Source organism: Gavialis gangeticus, unplaced genomic scaffold (assembly GCF_001723915.1).
Source record: "Gavialis gangeticus isolate Ggan-Ray unplaced genomic scaffold, GavGan_comp1, whole genome shotgun sequence".
Lineage (NCBI taxonomy): Eukaryota > Metazoa > Chordata > Crocodylia > Gavialidae > Gavialis > Gavialis gangeticus.
The window spans coordinates 6,511,737-6,528,733 of NW_017729000.1; the positions used below are offsets into that span (position 1 = coordinate 6,511,737).

General features: G+C 47.3%; 2 protein-coding genes and 2 long non-coding RNA genes across 6 annotated transcripts in view; 1 reads left to right on the forward strand and 3 right to left on the reverse strand.

Moving 5' to 3' along the window:
• Positions 1–789, forward strand: part of MRNIP (MRN complex interacting protein) — a 9,393-nt gene extending 8,604 nt beyond the window's left edge. The window contains exon 8 of the mRNA XM_019506160.1: positions 101–789. Coding sequence (XP_019361705.1) covers positions 101–294 — 194 coding nt within the window. The 3' untranslated portion in view covers positions 295–789. The remainder of the gene's footprint in view (positions 1–100) is intronic.
• A 942-nt stretch (positions 790–1,731) lies between these two features.
• SQSTM1 (sequestosome 1) lies at positions 1,732–6,407 on the reverse strand. 2 transcript variants are annotated; one of them, XM_019506162.1, is made up of 8 exons: positions 6,098–6,407; positions 5,917–6,012; positions 4,657–4,874; positions 4,350–4,497; positions 3,983–4,072; positions 3,211–3,455; positions 2,802–2,889; positions 1,732–2,060 (listed from the first exon to the last, which is right to left on the reverse strand). In XM_019506162.1, the coding sequence occupies exons 1-8, from the start codon at positions 6,279–6,281 to the stop codon at positions 1,903–1,905; spliced, it is 1,227 nt and encodes a 408-aa protein (XP_019361707.1). In that variant the 5' UTR covers positions 6,282–6,407; the 3' UTR covers positions 1,732–1,902. The 2 variants fall into 2 exon arrangements, with proteins under 2 accessions (XP_019361707.1, XP_019361706.1); XM_019506161.1 differs by having other exon boundaries at positions 2,676–2,889.
• A 1,435-nt stretch (positions 6,408–7,842) lies between these two features.
• Positions 7,843–12,186, reverse strand: LOC109289900. Of its 2 annotated transcripts, none has more exons than XR_002095460.1 (3): positions 11,805–12,186; positions 9,991–10,173; positions 7,843–8,062 (listed from the first exon to the last, which is right to left on the reverse strand). It is a non-coding gene; the product is annotated as an uncharacterized LOC109289900 (long non-coding RNA). The 2 variants fall into 2 exon arrangements; XR_002095461.1 differs by having other exon boundaries at positions 7,843–8,065.
• A 598-nt stretch (positions 12,187–12,784) lies between these two features.
• On the reverse strand, positions 12,785–13,477 carry LOC109289901. Its single transcript, XR_002095462.1, has 2 exons — positions 13,371–13,477; positions 12,785–13,202 (listed from the first exon to the last, which is right to left on the reverse strand). It is a non-coding gene; the product is annotated as an uncharacterized LOC109289901 (long non-coding RNA).
• Between the last annotated feature and the right edge of the window lie 3,520 nt (positions 13,478–16,997).

Here is a 16,997-nt window from a genome sequence, read left to right on the forward strand (position 1 = left end):
GCAGCAACCAAGCATGTGAAAACTGCCTTTAATGTCAGCAATGAAGCAGCTGGAGATATGACCTGTGGAAACTGTGAGGATCACCTGATGGGGGCAGGATCTGCTGTTGCAGAGAGAAACAAAGAAAGGCTTTGCATGGTAGACAGTACTGTGATGCCAGCCGGCAAACTGTCCAAGGCCTCTGTGACACCTTCTGCAGGTTCTTTTGTGAGCTGTAGTGTGGTGTCTAACCCTCTTACCACTCCACATAATGGCCTCTTTTGCACAGGTGATGACTTTGATGATGATCTGTGAGAAGTTTTGGGCTCCAGCCTTGACCTTCTTGCCTCACCACCCTGATTGATGGGGGGGGGTTGCTAGCCACTATTCTTGTTTAAGTTGTATTAAAATAGTTTGAAAGAGCAGAGCCCTAGAGTGTTCTATTACTGTCTTGAGAAATGGTCACTTATGGTTCATTCTAACAGTGTGAGGAAGGGATGTCTTCATGCAGTTTATTTTCTACTGGAAGTTGGAGGGCTAAAAATCTGTTCCCTTGATCTGGGCCAAGTTGTTGTGCTTATGCGTTGCTATCTCTACGAATCACAGTATTTTTAAGTGTTTTCTTTTTGAATTAAGATGCAATTCTAGAGACTAGAGTCCCATCCCCCCCCAAGCTTGTGTTACTTGCCTGGAGCATAACTTATTAAAGGAATTATTTTTGGACTCTTTTCACAAGCAAGATACTCTCTGGTAATTCCTTGTACTCTCTGAAAAAATCTCTGAGGAAGGAATTAAAGAGTATACTTCTCACTGGCTTATGTTGCCACTACTTTTATAGCAACAAGAGCCTGATGATGCTATGCAAAAGGCAAGGCCTATGGCTTCTCAATGAGAGCCCATAGGTTCACTAAACCGGTGGCAGGCAAAATTCAGCCAGTGATGGACTCCCAGCAGCAGCAGCTCCTTCTGGCTGCTGCCACAGGATGCAACCCTGCTGCTTAAACACCCCAGCCCTGTCCTGGCAGTGGGCACAGGGCAGAAGGGCTAAGAGATCCCTAGGATCTTGGGATGGTGACATAAGGTAAGGTTGAGGCAAAGCCACAATCCACTGCCTCCATGCCCCTGCAATAAGCATGGGTTCTGTGGGCAAGGAATAGGTTGCAGCTGTCCCAATGCTGTGATCCTGGGGTTTGTGAAGGTGGGGGCAAGGGCTGCCATGAAATGGAGTCTGACAGTAGGCCAAATTCACTCTTAAGCAATTGGTGTGGTGGAAGTCCAATCAGCTACTTTGTGCTGTGCATTGTGGGAGTGACACCAAAATATTGTCTCCTGTGTGGATCTGTGCTTCTTGCATCTTGTCTGCAACAAGTGTTTCTGTAGTTGCAACAGCACATAAGCATAGGGCACTATCATAAGGGGGATAGCAAGACCAATTTTGGTACTTGCCAGAAGTGGTAGGAATCAGCCTGGTACGTCAGTACAGGCAAGGTCTTGGAATGTATCCCTGTTTGTTATAAAGTTGGTTCCCTTTATGCAAGTTTAAGTTATATGTGCCATTTTCCAGGAATGGATGTACAGTATACATTCCTGGAGGAAACCTGTATATCATACCTAAAGCCCCTTCCCATCATGATAGAAATTCTACATAACTTAAGTTTGATGTGTTCCCTGTGTGTTAGCATTAATGCATTACTAATTCCACACGAGTAGCAAGACTGCAAAAATCTCAGATAGACGCAAGTATTAGGACAGTGTGGTAAATTAAAGGCAGGAAGTGATATTTATTTGTTCTACTGCACACTTACAGAAAGACCAAGTACAGACACAAGACCCTTGCTAGAGGGAGAACAAGTGTTGAGCTGTCATACCTACAGTCTACCAGAAGCTGAACTTGTAAGTACTTTAGATTACACAGCAACAGTGTTAAGAGTGCAGTGGTTGCTTGGAATACTGGATGGCATCCAACGCCGCCCCGATGTCGCAGTTCTTTGTCTGCAGGAGATGACTGAGCCATCCCCCTTCATCTGAGAAGCCCATGGACAGCATTTGGGACAGAGATTCTATCAGGCGAGGATCTGCTTCTGTTAGTCAAAACAGAGTTCAAAGGGGGTTATGACTGCTGTTTAAAAATCAGCAGAGGAGGGAGGGATCCCTCAGAACTTGTGCAGTAAAGTCATTTAAAAAAAAAAAAAAAAGCAGCCATATAGCAAGTTAAATGGAAGGGATATCAAAGACATGTTCTCTCCACCCTTCTCCTGCCTTTATGCTTCCTACAAGTGAAGCCATCCTATTAGACTAATGAGGCTGTTTCAGTACCTGCTTTGAGTTGATACTAAAGCACTCCATTCCATTACAGATAAATTACTACATTTTCAAAATGAGGTAGAATAGTTCCTTTTTAGTTGGAGTAGCTGGCAGCTTAGGTAATGGGAGCTAACAGCAGGAGGGAGATTACCAAAATGGCTGAACAGGTGTCAACTGTTCTCAGGTGACCTAGATTTCCACCACCCCTTCAAGCACCCCAGAGACAGCAGCCTATCTGCAACCAATGCTTGCTCCTGCAGGTTTTTTTTGTATTGCAGTTGAGCATTAGCCAGGGAAGTTCAAGACCTGAGGTCTTCATACAAGCAAAGCAACCCAAATGAATTGAGGGGGTATGACAATAGGCAACTAACACTCACTCCTGACCTGCTTACCTGGTGGGAGATGTGGGTACAGTGCAGCCTCTCTCAATCCAGTAGGCCCTGGTGTAGGGGGAGCCTGAGATGGGTCCAGAGAGCTGGGACCATCTGTCTCTGGCATTTGTAGAGATTGCAGCTCACCTGTTGAGGGATCTACTTCCTTTGAAGATAAGTGGGTCCAGTCCTCATCAACCGCTGAGTTGCTACTGGAATCGCTCTGTTCCAATGACTGTAAAGAAAGAGGGAATTAGCCCATGTTGCAGAGTTCTTCATGGCAGAAGAGAGTCTGCTGTTATCCAAGGTTTCTGCAGAAAGGTTCTCTCACTTTCCTTTACTTGAAGTGGTCTGTAGGATTGAATGTTAAAAATCAGCAGCTACTCGGACAACTGAGTTTTGTGCCTTGAAGCATTCCAAGCAGGAGAGTATGAATAATGGCCTGCTAGTAAAAATATCCACTGTAATGCCACTTAGTTTGCAGGCGCAAGAGTTGGCTTTTGGCCAGACATGCATCTTGCACCTACAGGATTGAACCCACCTTCATTTCTTATACCTGAGACTGGAAGCTGCTGTCTTCCATCTGTGCCGGAGGAGAGTCAATCACCATCTCCTGTATCTGCTCTGCAATAGCATCATTCTCTAGAGCAGGTTCTGCGCTGCTCCCTTCCTGTTTGGTCTGGCTGTTCTGAGTAGTGGGACTGCCTGCAGAGTCAGCATCACTCTTCTTGGAGCTAGGGCAGGTAGGGGTCACTTTGCTTCTTTGTCCTCCATGTTCCACATCAATATCTACCTCAATGCCTAAGAAAGGTGGCAGAGGGAAAAGGAATTAGTAAGTTAGCATACAAGATACAGGCCTGTAAGTCCCCTGAAAGACAGCACATTTGTTGGAATCTAGTTATTCTGAACTCAACAGAAAGTTGTTATCTTGTTTGACATTTCCCCATCTGCAGGGTATTTAAAAATCAAAAAGAGAAAACATAAAAGCACTTTGAAAAAGCTAAGTGAAGCACATGCCAGCTATTCCTGTGCTAGGAAAAAGCTGTTCTCCATTCTCATTTAAAAGGATGAAGCAAGCAGCTGTTATATGCACTCACACATGGGAGTTAGATGCAGCCTTAAGTCACCTAGTTAACTCAAGGTTCTTTTCAGTTAAATGCTGCCATTTTACCACTGTGTAGTATGTTTCTGCAAGAAAGTGAGAGACACGACACCCTCGGGTCCTTATGGTGGGACTGGAGCAGAGGTAAGCCACTGCTCCTGGTGGTACAAGATAGGAGCTAGGCCCAACACTGATTTGAGAACTGCGAGTTAGAAAAGTCACTTACCCAGGGGACTCAGAATGGCTGCAACACTCTCCCCAACATTCTTTAGGAAGGTGACATTGGGGTCCTGAGGTTGGCTGTTAGTAGAGGGTTCTAAAAAAAATAATTTCTGTTAATGCAAGACAGCAGGTAGGTGCCAAACACACACTTTCCTCAAGGGAACTGAAGAGGGGTCTTGGCAGTCTTAGACAGTCCATTCCACCCACCTGTCCAAGGGAAGTGCAACTCAAGCAGGTTTGCATTTGAAATGGAGGAGTGCTGGTGCTTTCTCCTCCCTCCCATCCAGCCTACTCCACAGCAGCAGCAGCAAACAACAAATCAAACCTTTACTGGCCTGAGCACTTCATTCACCAGAGCATTCCCTTCTTACCTCGCTCAGGGGCTGGATTTTCCGGTGCAGTACTGGCTTGTTCCTGCCCAGAGTTCTGGCATGGAGCTGAATACCCCCAGCTATGCAGCCAGGGAAAGGGAGGAGCACCATGCCTCATCTTGCGTAGCCAGCGACCTCGTGGGAACCACTGAAAGAAGTTGCAGTGTCATTTGACCCTATACATGGATTACATCTGGGACACAAGTCACATGACACCATGCAACTACGTGCAGTATCTGGAATTTTAAGCTCCTCTGTGGGTACCCCCTGCACCAGTCCCTCCCCATGGCAGAAACACTTTGCTCACCTCAAGTGGACTCTGGAACATGACCATGTTGTGCTCCTTATGGAGGCCTTTTCCCTCACAGGTGCTGCACAGGTCGTAGTCTGGACAAACAGTACATTTGAACCTAGCACCCACCACTGGTCCCTCGCAGCCATCGCAGATGACATTGGGATGCACCACGTTTGGGGTCTGCTCCTGGCTGCACTGCGGGCGATGTTCACGCCTGCACTCCTTTTTCTCTAAAGGGTGAGAGTTTCTACATTATAAGGAAGCTGCCAAGTTAATTTTAAGCCTTTAGGAAATGAGACTCAGCAAATCTTTCTACATTTGGAGTCCATTAGCACATGGACCACACGAGCTTATCATCAGCTGAGTATGTCCACAATGCCAGCTTATGGGTCATTTGCATTACGCACACCCTTAACAGTGCCAGGATATCTGGGGACGAGCCAGCAGCAAGCACAGAGCTGGGGAAGAAACGCAACACTGAGGAGGGCAAAGTGAAACGAAGCCAAAGTAACCAAGTCAAGAAAGCGTACGTCCTCTTTGTGGAGATACTTTTTTGGACTTGTCACTGGACATGCTCCACACTGCACCAAGGAAGAATCTGCCCTTGCCACACTAGCTAGTATTGATGCTATTTGTATTGCTAGTTTCTAGCACTGCTAAACAGTCCAATTTTAGCAGGTTATGTGCCCCCAAGATTTCCCTCTCTGAAATAAGTGAACATTAGAGTTCTATTCTTATCCCGAGATGCATGAAATAATTATCAGTATTATTATTAACAATAATTTGAAGGTAGTGCTCAAGTAACAGGAGGTTCTCCATTTACTTTTGCAGAAAGCTAAACTAGGTTTTGTTTCTTTTTTTAGTTTTCTGGACTTTAGGGGGCCCAAAAAGTTTTCAGGGCTTCATGTTTCCAAATGAAATTGCTTTTCCCTGGCAAGGTATTCATTCCCTCCTGAAAGGGGCAAGTCTCGCTCCCTTTTGAGGCTCCCGCGCATCTCAAAAAAAAAAAATCGCTGCGCTAGATCTATTGGCCAGCCCACACCGAGCTGTCCTTGTTCCTCAAGCCTTTTCCGTGGGCTGCAGCCTCTACAGCGAAGACACCTGCCAAGCATCTGGATACACCATTGCCCGGCATTTGGCTGCTGGAAGAGGAAGGATGTCAGCAATCTGGCGCGGACAGAGCTGGGCCATGACAGGCGAGGGCCGGCTGCGTGCGCGGCACCCACGACACATCCCAGGTTGCCAGGCTTCTCTCGAGACAGAAAAAGCTACCTTTAATGTAGACACGGAAGACGCCGTCCTTCACGTAGGGCCAGGCCAGCTCCAGCTCCTCGTCGCTGGAGAAGGCGATCATGTCCCCGTCCTCATCTGCAAGAGAGCAAGCCGGTGAGCGACTCCGGCGGGGGGCCAGGCCCCAGGCCCTCCGCCCCCGGCCCGGCGCGAGGGGGCTCACCGCGGTAGTGCAGGCGGCAGGCCGCGCCGGCGCCGGGCCGCAGCAGCATGGGGAAGAGCTCGGCCAGGCGGTCGCGCAGCGGCTGGTAGCGCAGCGGGGGACGCAGGGCCAGGCGCCGGATCTCGCGCACCGCCTCCTCCTTGCCCAGCAGGTAGGCCTTCACCGTCACCGTCGCCGCCGCCATCGCCTCCGCCTGTGGCGCAGCAACAAGGGCCCGCAGCAGCGACAGCACCCTCCCGACCAGCCGCGAGCAGCGCACTCTACGGGCGGGCCGCCGCCGCGCCGCCTTATAGCGCCGGGGCGGGGCCTGCGTGGCCACGCCCCCTCGAGCCAGCCAGGCACCGCCCGGCAGCGGGGCAGCTGCGGGGAGCTGTCCGGGCAGGGCCCCCTCGTCAGGGACGGCCCCGGGCAGGGAGGGCTGAGGCTCTTCGAGGGAAAACTAGAGGCCACAAAGGCGTGGTCCAGGCATGCCCCCGGGCACGGTGGCGGCAGCGGGGCCCAGCAGTCAGCAGCCACCCGCAGGCACCACCGCAGCGTCAGCAGAGCTTCTGCCGGGGGTGCACCCGCGTGCCCCCCTACGCGTCGCCGGTGCATAAAGGCATCCAGTTTCGTATCAGCAGAGGACAACCGGACTGTCCTCTCTGATGGCCTCACGCCGGTGCTGGGGGAGCTGGAGGATGTTGCCAAAGGGGTGCAGAGGGTGAGGGGCAAACAGCCCCCACGTGTCTCCCGTCTGGTCTCTTGCCTCGCCACCCCAAGCAGCCCCCACTTGTCTCCCGTTCAGAATCAATCCAGAGTTCAGTTCGTGGGCCCAAGGGCTGTGCTGGAGCAAGGGGAAGGGCCTTGGCGGGCGTTAAAAGCCAGCCTGGGGGCTGCCAGGTCAGAGCTGGGTGCCCCGGAGCAGGGTGGATAGCTGGTCCACGACAGCACTGGGAAGGGGAGAGGGTCATTAAGGCCTGAGGACTGGAGAGTTCAGAAGGGATCAGGTAGGTGACGAGGAGCCATGAAGGCGACTGCTGGACTAGAAATGCTGCTGCCACGGCCAGGTACTTGGTTTGAAACTCTGGGTGGAACAGGAGTGAAAGGGGTGCGAGTGCAGCGGTGCACCCCTGGATCCTGCCCCTCCCCCAGCCCCTCTGCATCCTGCAGCAGCTTGTAAGGCTCAGGAACCGGGACTGAGCACAGTGTTCATATGCTCTGCCTCCCACTGCCTTTTTATCCTGGCACCCCTTGTGTGTTCACCACTCTGTTTTCCTCCCCTCTTTCTTCCTCTCTCATTCCTTCCAGCTCCCAGATTATTTTTCCTGTCTCCAGTGAAGGCCAGCAGCTTCCTGTTTGCTTAATCCTGCTCTTAAAGGACTTCTTTACTCCATGTCCCACTTCCCTGCATGCTGAGAAAAACCCAATCCATTAGCATGGAAGAATTCATAGGTTTGAGTGTTTAGAAAAAAGAAGAAAAAAGTAAGGGGGTTTGGTGTCCACAGAGCTCTACCACAAGACAGAGCCGCGTAGGCGTGACTGCTGACATACTTGTTTCCAGCAGTTCGTGTTATGGAAATATGATTCACTTCACCTGGGAGTGACTTATCAAGTCTGCAGCACTCTCCAGCAGCTGGCAGTCGGTTCTGCTATCCAGGGCTTGTCAGCAACATTAAGCCCCATTAGTGGAATGTAGCAACATCTGTCCCTCGTCCAGGAGCCTCCTACACCAAGGACTGAGTCTATTATTGATAAGTCTGTTTTTTAGCAACACGGCAGCCGCAAGCCTCCAGCATGGAGACACGAGTGCTGTGCCACAGCACGGTACCCCAGGGCCCTCGGCACAGACAGTCACATCTGTACCTCCATTCTGCTGTAAACACAGCATCCAGCATCCTTTAGCATTGACACAGCTACACTGCTCCCATCAGGTCACAAGGCAATATTAGTCAGGATGGCTTGTTGGGAGGGCCTCCAAAATCCGGTCTGCTTTATGAAATCCAAAAGATGAGTATGTTAATTAACAAGACCTCTCCATTTGTTTAATACACACGCTCTCCAAGGGTATGTCTACGTGGCAAACTGAGATGTTGTTATAGTGCTGGTACATTGGCATTAGCTTGCATCTTGCTACACAGGGCAACGCTCGCAAAGACATGGCACTGCAAACTTTAGGGTGGGTTAGCAATCCAACCATGTATCCAGCATTCCCCGCCGGCTTGTATGCTACATGAGCTTAGAATAATTCCTTAGCTAACAATCTCTCCTGAGCCTGAATTCTGGGGTTTAAAAATAAATGCTAGCATAAACATCAGTGACATTAAGGATGACGTTTTGGGGTCTTTCCAGGATTGTTGGCAGCAGTATTCACAGATCAGACACAGTTGACAGGATTCTTAATCTGGTCAGACAAGAGTCCAGCTGGCAGAAGATGCTGTCTGTACCTTCCAAGTAAAATTACATAAAGACAAATCAATTAGTACCAGGCTCTGGGTGAGTGTTAATTCCCTTTCATTTTGGAGGCCCACTGCCCTGAATTTTAGTGATATCATTCTTAACCTGTGATAATGGAGAAGCTTGAGAGGCCTTGTCATTAATTAAATTTTTTTTAAATTAAAAGATCTGATCTCTCTCTCTGTCTTTAAGATGGGGAAATATTTAAAAATATGTCTTTTCAGACCTGTGCTTTCCAGGTAAATCGATGTAGTGTTTGAAAATAAAAGCTGTCATTTTCAAATCCCAATGCCATATTTTTAGCTAAAGAATATTTATTTTTGGAGCAGTCTGAATTACTTGATTTTTGCTTCCAAGTGGCCTATGTTGGCTGATGTTACCAGTTTATGGCCATGACCACACTTGAAGTGACGGGTTAATGTTTAAACACATGAGCAGGAAAATGGTACGATGTTCATCACTGAACCTTTGACCAGGTTTGTAAACACATGTACGGTGCTAACAGTGCTAGACATTGAAAACACTGGGGGGGGAATAGGGACAAGTTCATGAGTCTTCCCATTTTTCCCCTCTGTCAGATTTGGGACTGATGAAAATTGCTGGCTTGTCATGGCTAATAGACTTGTCTTCTGTTTATCCATAGCATAGAGGCAGCATGGATAGCACAGGCCTCTCTGGCCGGGTATCCCTGACAAGGTCACCTCTAGTTCCTTCTGCATGTATCTTCCTTCTTTTGCCCCTATCCTGAGGCTGTGTAAGGGACCAGTTGTAAACTGGGCTCTTGCCTTCTAGGAAATGGTCTTAAAACATCCAATATTTTTTACAGGCACCAAACTGCTCTCCAGCATCAACTGTCTTGGGCCATTACTAACCTTTAGCCAGGTGGTGCAGAGAGGGTGCTTGTTCCCTGCAGCTTTGTTTAGGGCAGGGGTGGGCAAAATATGGCCTGGGGGCTAGATGCGGCCCACCAGGCCATTCTATCCAGCCCGCGGGGCCCCTAAAAAATTTAGAAAATTAATATTTGTCTGCCCCTGGCTGCTTGTCATGCGGCCCTCGATGGCGTACCAAAACTCAGTAAGCGGCCCTCCGCCCAAAATAGTTGCCCGCCCCCAGTTTAGGGGTTGGAGGCTTTCTCTCTCACATTCCACAGATGCCCTGAACACTTTTGCCCCTGATTTGTTTATGCACCCACCAAGATTGGGAAGGGCACTTAGTGAAAAGCTTCAAAATGCAGCAATGAGAACTTGAACACAATGAGCGAGCAGGGAAGGGGAGGAGAAACCATGCAGGGGTTTCCCCGCTCCTGCCTGGTCTGTGCTGAGTCATGCTAGGTTTGTTGTTGATGGCCTCCTGCTCCTTCCTAATTAAAATATTGCAACAAAAGCAAACTGGCAGTGTTTGTCATCCACAAACCCCTCAAAGGGCCCCTGCTTTTTGCCTACCTCATCCTTCTGACTCACCTGTATCCCATGAGCACTTTCCTTTCTCCTCCAGAGTCTCGGGAGCCTTTCCCACTGCTCCCCTTCTATCATTGTGTCACAGGAGCTGTGGTGTGTTAGTGAAGACCTTTCCTGAAGATGGTGTCGAATCCACATGAGACTTCTCCGCATTCACATTGCTGAGAATCACTCAAACCTGATGAGCTGTTTTCATGTTTGTAGAGAACAAGGGAACATTTCAGAAAAATAGACGGATGTCAGGGAGATTCATTTACTGGTATTAAACTGTGCTTTTTTTCTATAATCCGGCTTGTTCTACCCAGCCACTTCATGTGGAGGTTTACCTATATGACTGCCAAAGCTTTCATACATGGTCAGATTGTATATCTGACATATAAGCTTTGACTCAGATTTACCAGTAATCTTTCGGGGAACAATCTGCTTTTGGACTGGACAGAATGGTGATAAAAATGGTACTTCTGTGATTCTAGTGTTGGCCACAACATTGCAGGCTTCCCACCCGTCTTATCTGAGCCTTTCTGGATAGTGTAGGATGTACATCGAAATAACAATAACAATCATCATAATAGTAATAGTGCCCTTGAGCCTTCAGAGTCAAAATTCAGTAGATGTTCGCTTTGAGATTTGGGGGTTCAGGTGAATTGCGTCCATTTTGATATCTTTATTTGTGGATGCTGTATTTGCAGTTCCCATCATGAAGGTTCAGTTTCTACGGAGTTTTCAGTGAGGAAGCCCAGGAACCAGGCAATGCAGTAAGACTTATATCTGGCTTGAAAAATACTGGTGGATTCCCGGCCCTATTTTTGAACCGAGTGTCTGCACCTGCAGAATGCCATACGAGGAGAAGAGAGCTGTTAAAACGTAAAGAGGTTAGTCAGTCCATCAGAAAAGTGGCAGACAAGATAATGCTTAGAAGGGCTGAATTTTGTAATGTGTTTTTGTTGTTGTTCAGGAATGCTTTGTAGAAGACTGCTTTAACGACTACTTTCCCAGGCCACTCAAGGATTGATTGCTGCCTGAAACCCAGCACATTTCAGATTCTGCAGGTATTCAGAGCATTCAGAATTTATTTTGCATCCACCGACTTCCCTCCAATCTTTTCCTCTTCCTCTTTCTGATTCCTCTTCAGAACCACCATCTCCTGGGAAGCCTTTTCTAAACCTTTTCTGTGATTCCTATAACACAGGCTCACTCACCATGTACTTTTTGTGCCCAAACTATTTTATGTCTACACCAAACTATACATTTCTTGGCTCAGGGACTGTCTCTCTTCTTCATGTGTAAAACACCAAGCAAGATGCTGGTGGTTCTGAAAGAATACTTTTCTAGCTGAGAAAGGAAGCCGGGATTATCTCCCAACAGGGTGAGGAGGTGATGTATTTTGGGGACACCATTGAAGGAGTGCTTGGGGTGCCAGTCAATCTCTTTTAGTTTACTGGGGGGAGGGGGGGAGGACTTTCCATATAGGCACTTGGTCTGACTTTTAAGTAGGTCTGAGAACTGCAGCAGAAGGAATTGTGCGTAAGGTCAAAAACAACAGGAGTGTCCCTGTCTTTCTGGGCTGAATCACACTGGATTTCTCCATGATGTCATCCTCCTCCTTCTGGAGGTTTCCTGATTTAACACAGAATCCTGCCCACAATCTGCTGTTGGCCCTGTGGAACTCCCTTGCTTGGCCCTGTGAACTACTGGAAGGAACTAAGGTCAGATGGTTGTGACTCAGCCGAGTCTCATGATCTCTTTTCTTTCTCCCTTGCCTGGGGAGGAAGCCGGTAGTTATAGAGACTAGGTAATGTTTGAGAGCCGCAGTCTACCCCACCTCCCTCTTGCTTTGTTGTGGACTCAGGAGCCAGCCTGTGTCCTGACTTGCAGCCAGTTGAAGTATTCTCTCAAATCCACCCTGAACTCCAGCGCTGGGAATGTTTCAGAGCGATGGCAGGGAACTTTGATTTGAAACATGAACCGTTTTCTCATAAGCTGTCCTATCTGTGAGCAAAGAGACATAGTTAGCTGTGTTAGTCTGAAGTCAAGCAGAAGGCAGGGTTGATTTGCTAAACTTGTGGATTTAATGACTTTAGAAATGTATCTAGTACAGGCTTTCATGAGCTGGACCTCACTTCATCAGATGCCATGAAAGGACTCTTTCCATTTTATACACTGGCCTGTATATGTGCTTTCACAGCACCTGATGAATCAAACTTTGGACGTTAGGGCTGGAAGGGACCTTGCAGGATCATCGGGTTCAACCCTCCTGCCCAAGGGGCAGGAAGTCTGCTGGGGTCAGATCACTCCAGCAAAATAAGCATCCAAGTGTCTTAAAGGTGTCCAGACTAGATGCTTGCACCACTTCTGGGGGGGAGTCTATTCCAGACTCTGGGGGCTCAGACGGTAAGGAAGTTTTTTCTTATGTCCAGCCTAAAACGGTCTTCCCGGAGTTTGTGACTGTTAGACCCCGTCTACCCTTGGGTGCCCCAGTGAACAGACGTTCTCCCAGTTCATGGTGCACACCCCTTATATACTCATGCAAGCTTGTGCTATGTGTATCTGTAGTTTAGTTAGCTTATAAGGTGCAAATCTACCCTGCCTTCTTCTTCTTTTATATCACCATTCACGCAATAGTCTCCTAATATTGACCATCTGTTGGGGCCCCAGATGTGAATGGCCATAACCAGAAAAATCTCTGTGTGAGGGTGGATGCTGAAGAAATCTCTTTTTTTAAACTCACAGGCAGGGAAGAAAGTAGCAGCAATTCTTAGTATTCATATTCTGTGGTTAAATTATCAAAGGTTAGCTCTGAAATGTCAGGATTTTTACTGAGGAAACCTCATCAGTTTTCACTGGTGCAACATACAATGTTTTGTTAAGCACAGAGGATTCTGGGAAGTATTTTTGTTGCAGTAGACATAAGACATCAAAAATATGCATACGGGTGGGGGATATAAAGAATGTAGTGCACTGTGTACTTTGGCTTTATGCAATAATAATACTTCCAAAGCTGAGAGAGAGAAATGTTTTTTCCCCTCCGGTATACATACTTTACCTGACACAGAATATGTGACATGGAAAAGTTACCTGTAGCTGTTTCCTTCAATTTAAGAATTAAAATATATTATTGTATCTGATTAAGTGCCTCATTTGCAATAATCCTTTTGTTTTTCTAAGGATGATATCTTTTAGCTCTGTGCTGCGGTATGGCAGGTTCAGGAGCTAGCCTTCCAAGTACACCGTCATACAAAAAAGAACAGGAAGTGAGGTCACATGTTAGAATTATACAACAACAAACATACTCGTTAAAACAGGTCTGCATCAGAGCTGGAGGCAGATTAAAATAATCTATTGCAGTTGGGCAGGGCCAAACTAACAGAGATTTAGACACCTACAAAGTCCAAATAAGTTCAACTCGGGATATAATTTGCTGCTTCAGTTTGTCTCTAGACTCGTCAGGCATTTTCCATCTGTTTTGTACAATGCTTTTGTGGCATCCCATAGAGTTTCATAGTTTTTTCATAGTTTCATAGTTTCATTTTTTTATATAATGTATTCATACCTGTAGCCTACTTTCTTAGTCTTCTAATTTTGCTTTTCATCTTTTGTGTTAAAAATATTCAGGAATAGTTTCAAACTATGAAACTATTAAACTATTCCTGAATATTTTTAACACAAAAGATGAAAAGCAAAATTAGAAGACTAAGAAAGTAGGCTACAGATATGAATACATTATATAAAAAAATGCAACAAGATTTCTAACTGTAGTTTGTGTGTTCAGAGCTTTCAGAGAACTATGCCATGACTCTGTGGTATAATATGTAACTGAAACCAGGCCAAACCCCCTGAACTTCCTTTCAAAAATGGCATAAAAACAGATTCTAGAGAACACCTGTGCAAATTACTTTGGTATATTTTAGTGCTTTTATTTCCTCCCTTTGGAGGAATTGAAAATATTTTAAATTCCATAGTTGAACCTCTGCTTGGTGACAAGGTATTCAGTGGCGGGCCCTTTGTCCTGATATCCACTTGGCAGCACCAGATCATGAATTTGGGTTAAAATCATTCTGTTAAAAAAAAAAAAGCGATTTTTGATCTTCAGGGACTGAGTAAACTCTGTCTATATTTCTGACCCATCCCAATACCTTTTTGTTTTAACCTTTGAAAAAGCCTGGTGTAAAGCCCATCTATTTGTTCAGGCTTTTGTGTGACCAGGGAATGATTGTGGAAATTGCAAAGATCTGCATCCCAGGACAAAAATCTAACTTTTTGTGTGGTTATTAGTATTATTCTAGAGAGAGAGAGAGAGAGAGAGAGAGAGAGAGAGAGAGAGAGAGTGTGTGTGTGTGTGTGTGTGTGTGTGTTACACACCCCAGCGCACCCAGTGACAGCACCATATCTAGACTCCTGGCAGTCCTGGGTGAACTTTTAGCATTGGGCCCCCCTTCACCAGAAATAATGATGATAAAAAAATAATAATTATAATAATGAAAATTACCATTTTTGGGCCCCCTTTCTGGCAGCCACCCAGTTTAGCCATGCTTATTTCTAGCCCTGCCTTGTAACAGTTGCATTTTGCTAGAGTTAAAATAAGTAAATGGCATTTGTTGCACTAATCTGTGTGTACTTGCTGTAAACCATCATGTGGCAACAAAGTGTGTGTGTGTGCATGTATACTTGTTTTAAACCCTCACATAGCAAACAAAATGTGCATTGATAAACCTGAATTGACACTCAAGAGGTCCATAGTTCTTGCCAGATTCTTCATAGTTCCTCGGAAGGGTTGAAACATTCGGTATCTCATAAAAGGAGGCTCAGCATGTCTGAAATCGGCCACTTTGAGAATGTGGTATATGAGATCCATGCTGCGTGGATTCCCTCGTGTCGGGCTGTGTTTCCTGCTCCAGGCTTCACTTTGTGCAGGAAAAGTCAATAAACTTTTCTTGCTGCCAGAAGAGCTCCCTCTACTGATTTGCTTCAGTCAGATTCCAAGAGAGTCTGGGAGGAGAGTTTTTGGATTCAGTGTGCCCTGTGTGCTGTAGAGGTCTTAAGGAGGCAGCTCTGGACAGGAGCCTCTTGTGTAGGAATGAATGATTTAACTGTAGTTCAGCACTCTCATCGCTGCTTTTCTTACTAGGCGTCACCTTTAACAGTTATGAAAGGTGCCATTCTAAAGTCCTTAATTTATTGCCCAGAAAAAAAAAACGCTAAGTTTGTGGGAACCCCTTCAGTCTTCTCCCCGTAGAGGTGGAAGAAGCAGCATCTCTGGGGCACAGTCAGTACTTGCTCTCTGATCAGAAGTCCAGATCCATCAGTTATGGCACTCCTTGTGAAGACATCTGCTCACAACCAGCATATATTTCAAGGGGCCACATGGCTGGATTTAAACTTGCAACGCAGGTGACAGAAGTTAGATGCAAATATCTCCATTTTTCTGTCCGGTCCTTAACAAGATGTTACCTTACAGTACTGCCTACGTACTTAGCTGTACTTGAATCCCTTGTACATGGGCTCTGATCAAGCTCCTTCTGTTTTGCTTTGTTTACAGACAAAACTTGTTTCAGTCTGTTGAGAAGGTGGTGGGGCTGTAAACCCAAGGCATCAAAATCCATCTGTGATGTAACGATCCAGTTGGCCTTACATCAATACGGTTGGCCCCAAGAACAGAAAAAAACTCAGACAAAATAATTTCCAAATCAGATTTCTGCTGGGCTCAAACACCTTAAGGTTGCACCCTTCCGGTGTCAAGTCCTTTAAAAAACGATGTTGCTCTTCCAGACAGTAGCCTCCATTTGCCAAGTTCATCCATCATTGATTTCCCGTCAGTGGACATTAGATGCCATTTCCTTAATGAAGATGAAATGGCAGCAGACAGGCCATGGTGCTCAGGACATATCTACCTCCTAACATGCCTATAATGCTCTGCTGGCGCCAAACACACCTGCAGGGACCTCAGCGACTACATTTACTTAGGCTGTGGCTTGCTGTAGGATGAGCGGATGACAACTTTATTGAACCCACTAAATCAGCTGCATGTTTTATCGTCTAGGAGCTGGCTACGGTGTTGGTATAGCGTATGGTACAAGCATCTATCAATCCAAAGTAACTGCTTTCATTTCAAGGGGTTGTGCCATTTCGGCAGTCCTGGTTTCCAAATGGATATAGTTAAAGCGGCACAAAATCCTGTGTAGACCAACCCCAAGTATTTCCCCAGCAACTAAATCACAGGCAAAGGGGATTTCTTCTATGCTCACCATTCAGTTTGTCTACAGAGCAGGGGTATGCAGCCCCTGGCATGGGTGCCAGAGCGTGGCACGCGACAGCACTTTGCTCGGCACACATGGCTCGGGGTGGGCGGCAGGGAAGGGGCCGGGGCCCCGCGGAGTCCGACGGCTTACAAGTCAGGGTCCCGGGGGTGGCACGCTGTCCCAAAAGCACTGCCGACCCCCGCCATGGGCTCGGCTAGGGCAGCCGCCGTAGAGGACGTGCCGTTATCTGCTACTCTGTCCCCCGTCGAGACGAAATCCGACGCCTTGACGTCCTCCGTTTGCCTCCTCGAGAAAGAGAAGACATTTTTCTCTTGGAGGGAAAAACAGAGGGCATATGCACGTCCGGCGAGCCCCTCGCTCAAGGCAGAGGACAGTCTTCTTGTCCTGTCAGTACGAAACCGGACGCCTTGACGTCCCGTGTTTTTCTCTCGGAGACAAAAACGCGTTCTCTTTCTGGAAGAGAAAGACGGAGGACGCGGAGGCATTGGGTCTCGTATCAGCACGGGACAACCGGACTGTCCCCTGCGGCGACTCCCTTGGCGACACCTTTACGTCCTCGGTTTTTCTCTTCCAGAAAGCGAACACATTTTTTTTCTCTTCAAGAGAAAAACACAGGACATAACGGCGTCCGGCGAGCCTCCCGCCTAGGGCGGCCTCCTCCCCAGCGGAGGGCAGCGGCCCGGCCCGGGCTCCTCCCGCCTGAAGGCCACGACGCGGCAGCTCGTCCCCGGGCTCCGCGGCGCTGAGGAGGGA

What these genes read in the sequence shown, in the direction of transcription:
- SQSTM1 (XM_019506161.1), bottom strand. Translation starts at nt 6,281, where the DNA reads ATGGCGGCGGCGACGGTGACGGTGAAGGCCTACCTGCTGGGCAAGGAG. An exon ending in CTTCCGTGTCTACATTAAAG is followed by an intron (nt 4,875 to 5,916) that starts GTAGCTTTTTCT and finishes CTCACCCTTTAG; the next exon opens with AGAAAAAGGAGTGCAGGCGT. An exon ending in AAATCCAGCCCCTGAGCGAG is followed by an intron (nt 4,073 to 4,349) that starts GTAAGAAGGGAA and finishes TATTTTTTTTAG; the next exon opens with AACCCTCTACTAACAGCCAA.